This window comes from Chanodichthys erythropterus, chromosome 7 (assembly GCF_024489055.1).
Source record: "Chanodichthys erythropterus isolate Z2021 chromosome 7, ASM2448905v1, whole genome shotgun sequence".
Taxonomy (NCBI): domain Eukaryota; kingdom Metazoa; phylum Chordata; class Actinopteri; order Cypriniformes; family Xenocyprididae; genus Chanodichthys; species Chanodichthys erythropterus.
This window is the reverse complement of record NC_090227.1, coordinates 11,145,845-11,152,571: the sequence shown is the minus strand read 5'-3', so window position 1 is coordinate 11,152,571 and position 6,727 is coordinate 11,145,845. Positions and strand designations below refer to the sequence as shown.

Genomic DNA, 6,727 nt, shown 5'->3' with positions numbered 1-6,727 from the left:
GAACATTACAATAAGTCAATTTTAAATTTCATTCTTTTTGCATTTTATATATAAAACGCTGTTTTACATCATGCAATTCGCTAAAAAAAGTTATCACAAGATAAACACAATAATGCTAAAGTGAAAAAAATAAAATAAAATAACAGCAAAAAGACAAAATGACTGAATCACTGTAATAAGCAAAAGTAAAATGCAACCTGTAAATTATGCATATTCATTTCTTAAAAGTAATAATATGGAGTTATTTTTGTGTCAATAAAAATGAATGTAACGTTTTAAGAAACTAATGAAAATATAAATTGAAACTGAATAAAAAGTCTTTGAAACTGAGAATCGCAGGCAAAATGTTTGACTTCGTTTTTTAATACACTGCATGTTCTTTCGCTGATTTGTACTTATAGATGCATTTCCAGACTTTTAATTTGCTCCAGAGCAGGTTACGTTAAGAGAGTAAGTTGCTATGGCTACTTACATACCCTGAAAGCTTGCTTACTCCGGACGGGGGGTCGCACACCGGACGAGAAGCTCACAGGTATTGCACACCGGACGCGTACATTCTATACGCGCAAGCTTTTGAATCGACTCCTGATAGAAGAGCTGCACGATGGGTGAGTATTAAGTCGACGGGGAAATGTTACATATGCTTTAGTATTTCGCACTGAGGTTAGTGTACATGGAAAAATGGCACAACAAAGAAAAGGCTATGTTTATTTTACATTTTTAGACTTTATTCAAGCTGTTAAACTAAGAATGTAAAATGTATCTTGCAGCACAGGGTGAAGTCAGTATACATTAACGACGTAATATAAATTTAATGTAATGTAAACAATGTACATGGCGCTCTGTGGCGTGGCAGGATTTTGAACAAATTCCTGAGTCGTAGCTGGGCGCCGCGTACATGCGCCGAATGTCGCCGCTAGTGTGCGTACACTCATATAAATCAATGCATTCGAATTTTAAAGACGTGGCGCGGCACTGAGCTTCGCGTCTGGTGTGCGACCCCGTTTAAACATACCCCCATATATTACATAACTTGCTTTCTGGAATACCCTCCAGCTCAAGAAGCTGCCAATCAAAAACTCAGTAGCCAATTAGAACACACCACTGCTAGCCCCACCCCTGCAAGAGATTTGTGCCAGAATGGCGCAAAAGTGCAAACTAAAACTAAAACGGTTAGCAAAACATAGTGTTTTAAAAACAAAGCTAAACATTTTGCATGTGATTTATTTATTTTTTGAGTTTTAAAGATATTATATTCAGTTTCAATTTATATTTTAATTTTTTTTTTGAAAGTTACATTAATTTTTATTGAGACAAAGGTAATTTCATATTATAAAAGTATAATAAAGTAATAAAAATCAATAAAAAAATGAAAAGACTGAATAAATGAGTTCATATCTTCCTTACAATGAGTGCATTTGTTGTGTTTGGGTGGAACGCGATGCTCGTGTTCCCTCCTCAGAGAAAGCTCTTTCAAAAACATGTCTTAGAGAAAGCTTAACATTGCTTTTAAAATCCTTCCCTATGAAAACATACAGAATGGGGTTCAGGCAGCTGTTGACATATGCCAATGAAATGGCCAATGGATACGCTACCGAAGCCACAAAGAAACTTGATGTCTCCTCGTCATTATCAAATATGATTATCAAATACACAATGTGATATGGCAACCAGCACAGAAAAAAAGCCACAATAATAGCCAACATGATGCGAAATACTCGTTCAGAGTTAAAATGACTCCTGCCTAACTTGTGCGCGATGAATCCATAACATGTTGTGATACATATGAGAGGAATCAAAAAACCAAACACAAATCTGATGATGCATAACCTTCTATACATTTCCTCTTTTTCCTCAGATTCATAATCCAGGCAGTAGCTTATGCCATCTGTGGAATTCTCTTTTATCATCAGAAAAGGCAGACTAAGAATTAAAGCCAGTACCCAGGCTGCTACAGAAGACAGTCGTGCAATTAAAAGGCTGCGATGATTTTTAGCCCAAACCGGTGTGATCACCTGAGTAAACCGATCCAGACTAATAAAGCTCAGGGTGAAAACACTTGCAAACATGGTGATGTGCATAATGAAGGGGACAATCTGGCACATGAAGACAGATCCATACAGCCAGTTTTCTTCAAGAAAGCTTTCTACCACATAGTAAAGAGTGGAAAGGCAACAAAAGAGGTCAGCAATTGCTAGATTGAGAAACCCTACTGTATTAACAGTCCTCTTCATCTTCATTCCAGCAACATACACAACAAAGGCATTTCCAGGAACACCAAGGATCAAGGTCAGGTAGAAGAAGACCTGAGAACTCACACTCATATATTTCCACAGTTTATCAGTTTCATTATGGTTATTGTAATAATAATCCATTTTGCTTGAGTTGATGCTGTCCAAAGTGCTCTGTTTATCCTGTAAATATCACACATTATCAGTGTCAAACATTATTGAATTTAATTATTCATTTAGCAGATTATTTTCTCCAAAGCAACTTATTAATAAGGAAAATAACAAGCAATTTGACAGTCAACAATATTCAATATTATTAAACAATGAAATTTATATTTAAATTTCATAAATTTCAGTACATTTAATTCAAAACATCAACTATGCAGTCATGTGTATGTCAGTGTTAATATGTTCATATGGTTTGAATCATACTCGAGTTTTTCATATTAAATATTAATGCCGTACAAAACTCACCTCACCAGCTGCTCTGTACTTGCTGGCGATGCTTACCCCACTTACCACTTTAAAGGAGAATCACAAGGAATGGAAGGCAGTCCTACTGACTTCTGAGGAAACCTTTGATGATGCAATCTTCCACAATTTCCTCTTTTAAAGAGCGGTAAAAGAAAATACAAGAGAAGCACAGAGTAATTATAGCTGCGGATATCGACAACTTGTTTGAAATCTGCCTTACAGAAATTTACAATGTTCGTTTTTAATATTATATTGCATACAGTAATGTAATATAGTATATAATATGTATTCATAGTTTAAAGAGCTGGCCAAGGACACATTATATAAACTATCAATCAGTTGAGTTTTTCAATATACAGATAAGCCTCTACATTATGACCACCCCCAGCCTAGAGCAACGAACTCTCCTGGCAACCGAACAGTGTTTTAGAGTTTTTGGTGTCAAAATGGGAAAAGCTGCAGAGTTATCAGAGTTTGATAAAAGACAAAGTGTGATGGCACAGCGCCTCAGAATTTTGATCCCGGAAACGACGCGCCTTTTGTGTTGCTCACGTGCCACTGTAATGTGGTTACAGAATTTTACAATGTTCGTTTTTAATATTATATTGCATACAGTAATGTAATATAGTATATAATATGTATTCATAGTTTAAAGAGCTGGCCAAGGACACATTATATAAACTATCAATCAGTTGAGTTTTTCAATATACAGATAAGCCTCTACATTATGACCACCCCCAGCCTAGAGCAACGAACTCTCCTGGCAACCGAACAGTGTTTTAGAGTTTTTGGTGTCAAAATGGGAAAAGCTGCAGAGTTATCAGAGTTTGATAAAAGACAAAGTGTGATGGCACAGCGCCTCAGAATTTTGATCCCGGAAACGACGCGCCTTTTGTGTTGCTCACGTGCCACTGTAATGTGGTGCATGGATGTCCAGATGATGAACTCAGCCGTCGTCCAGCCGTGTGTCATCCACAGCTCATTGTCGCACAATTTTCACAGCGACTGCAGGGCCACAGTGCGATAAATCACCAGCAGCTACAACCAGCAGCTACAACAGTGGTGACCAGGGCAATGTGTCACAGCACACGGTTCACAGCCTTCTGCGTATGGGCCTACGTAGCCAACGTCCCAACCGGGTCCCCATGCTAACTGCACGGCATCACCAGCAATGCATGAAATGGGCCCAAGATCATTGAGCTTGGACCGTGGATGATTGGAAGAAAGTGGCCTGGTCTGACGAATCAAGACTCCTGGTGCATCACGTCGAAGGCCAAGCATGGATACGCCGATTACCAACAGAGGTTATGGCACCTGGATGCAGTGTTAGACGGACACAGGCCGGTGGCACTTTTCTTGGGGCACTTTAGGCCCCATTATCCCAATAGCACAATTCCTGACAGCCGTCTTCCGTATTGTAGAATGGAATGATCATGTGACACTGAAGACAAGTAATGAGTTCTGCAATCACAAGAAAAAAAAAAGATTCAAATATATATATATATATTAAAATAGATAAGAATTTAGAACAATCTCACCAGGATAGATTTAAAAACTTGTTATTCCACAGATTTCAGTCATTGCATTCAGCAAATGATAATTAGTAAAAGACAAGCATTGCAAGGTACAAAGGAGGAGCACAGTGAAATCAAAACAGTGTAAACAACTAGTCTAGTTGATGTTACTGTGGTGCCTTGGTAAATGTGAACAAAGATGCTTGAAAAAAATAAATCTGGATTGTTAATCATTTTGATCCCTTTTCACAAATCTAACCTTTCATTGAAGTAAAAGAATTGAAAATGTTAAAAAAAAAATCTTTATGAAATAAATGTTTTTCTCCAAAACACATTGGCCACAATTATTGGCACCTTTTTATTCAATACTTTTTGCACCCTCTTTTTGCCAAGATAACAGCTCTGAGTCTTAAACTATAATGCCTGATGAGTTTGGAGAACACCTGACAAGAGATCAGAGACCATTCCTTCATGCAGCATCTCTACATATCCTTCAGATTCCCAGCTCCATGTTGGTGCTCCTTCTCTTCAGTTTCTTTGGAGTTCAGGTCAGGGGACTGGCACAACCATGGCAGAAGCTTAATTTTGTGCTCAGTGACACATTTGATGGACGATCCAACCATTGCTCATTACAGGATTTCTAGAGTAAACAGTCAGGTTTTGATTTTTATCTGTTGGTATTTGATAGAATCCATGATATCATGTATCTGAACAAGATGTCTAGGACCTCCAGCAGAAAAATAGGCCCACATTAAAGATCCAGCAGTATATTTGACCATGGCTATTGGGGGTACTTATTATCCCTGTGTGCACCAAACCCATCTGGTGGGTTTGCTGCCAAAAAGCTCTTTTTTTTAGTTTCATCTTTAGTTTCTTGTCTGACAGCTGAAAATGCTGGAGATTGTTTCTGAATGAGAGCAGAGGTGTAGGTGCTGTTTGTATAATTTTCTTTAGGCTTTCTGAGAGTCAAGACTGAACTTAACTCTGCAATTTCTCCAGCTGTGATCATTGGAGAGTCTTTGGCCACTCAAACTCTCCTCCTTACTGTGCATTAGGATGATATAGACACATGTCCTCTTCCAGGCAGATTTGTAACATCTTTAGTTGATTGTAATTTCTTAATTATTGCCCTGATAGTGGAAATTGGTATTTTCAATGCTTTAGCTATTTTCTTACAGCCACTTTCTATTTTGTAAAGCTCAACGATCTTTTGCTGCACATTAGTACTATATTCTTTGGTTTTTCTCATTGTGATGAATGATTAAAGGTCCCATTTTTCGTGTTTTTTTGAAGCTTTGATTGTGTTTATAGTGTGCAATATAACATGTGTTCATGTTTTGCGTGTAAAAAAACACAGTATTTTTCACATAATTTACTTATCTGTATACCGCTGTTTCCACTGTCACAAAAACGGGCTGATGACTTCCTTGTTCTATGAAGTCCCTCCTTCAGAAATACGTAACGAGTTCTGATTGTGCCAGCGGTTGTGTTGTGATTCGACAGCAGCTTAGCGCACCTTGCCCGGAAAGGTCACGCCTCTTACCATAACGTGTGCTGCACATAGTTTTACATGTGGATTATTGTGGTGTTGTGCCGAATGAACACAAAAGACAATAATTCCCGAGAGACTGAACTCTTTAATCTACACAAGTAGTGACAGAAAATGTACAATGTTAGCACTCACTCAGAAGAGTACCTCATACGGAAAACAGCCATATACATAAACATAGTCCCCTCTTGTGGCCATTATGTGCACTGCAGTCCAACATTAACTATTGCAGTAAGGACACCACAATTATAATTTTCGGGAACCGAGTTAAACATAAATTGTAACCATTGATCTCCAAGTACAGCGTCCCTGGGAAGGCCAAACAAAGGTGATTGGACTGAGGGATGAAAATAACACCGTTTCGACAAACACACTCTACAAACGCAACTCTTGCTCTTCTCTGTGGGAGCGCAACAAGACCACGCCCCCTTTTTTTGTGTATTCCTGTGGGAGGAGGTTAGTTTTAGTGACGTCATTAAAGAAGGAAGTAGAGGGATGTAGTCCAAACTGGCCGTTCGATGTAGGCGACTTCTGTTTAATAAAATATCTCGCTTGGCATTGAACTTTGAGCTTAAAATTTTACAGATTTTATTTATACTCTAACAACAACATTACACACTAACTAAAGTTTGAAACATGGGATCACGAAGAACGGGACCTTTAAGGGAATCTGGCCTTTGTGTTTCCTCATGTTTATACTCCTGTGGAACAGGAAGTCATGGCTGGACAATTTCATGTTCATGGCATCAAATGATGCATTAGAAAAAGGTAATCAGCATGTATTAATGTTATTTTACTGTATAATAATCTTATATCAATATAAGATGTTCTGCATTAAATGTGTGTTAGATTAGTGAAAAAAAACAGCATTTTTCCCCTACCTCTTCAATACCACTATGGTGCCTTTGAGAAAGACCCTTAACTAAGTGTGTAACTGTTAAAGTGAAAAGGACATTTCT

The 6,727-nt window shown here is 37.9% G+C and overlaps 1 protein-coding gene across 1 annotated transcript; it reads right to left on the bottom strand.

Annotated features, from left to right (window-relative positions):
• Nucleotides 1-1,324: 1,324 nt before the first annotated feature.
• Nucleotides 1,325-2,410, bottom strand: LOC137022605 (C3a anaphylatoxin chemotactic receptor-like). Its single transcript, XM_067389013.1, has one exon. The coding sequence runs from the start codon at nt 2,373-2,375 to the stop codon at nt 1,404-1,406; it is 972 nt and encodes a 323-aa protein (XP_067245114.1). The 5' UTR covers nt 2,376-2,410; the 3' UTR covers nt 1,325-1,403.
• Nucleotides 2,411-6,727: the final 4,317 nt, after the last annotated feature.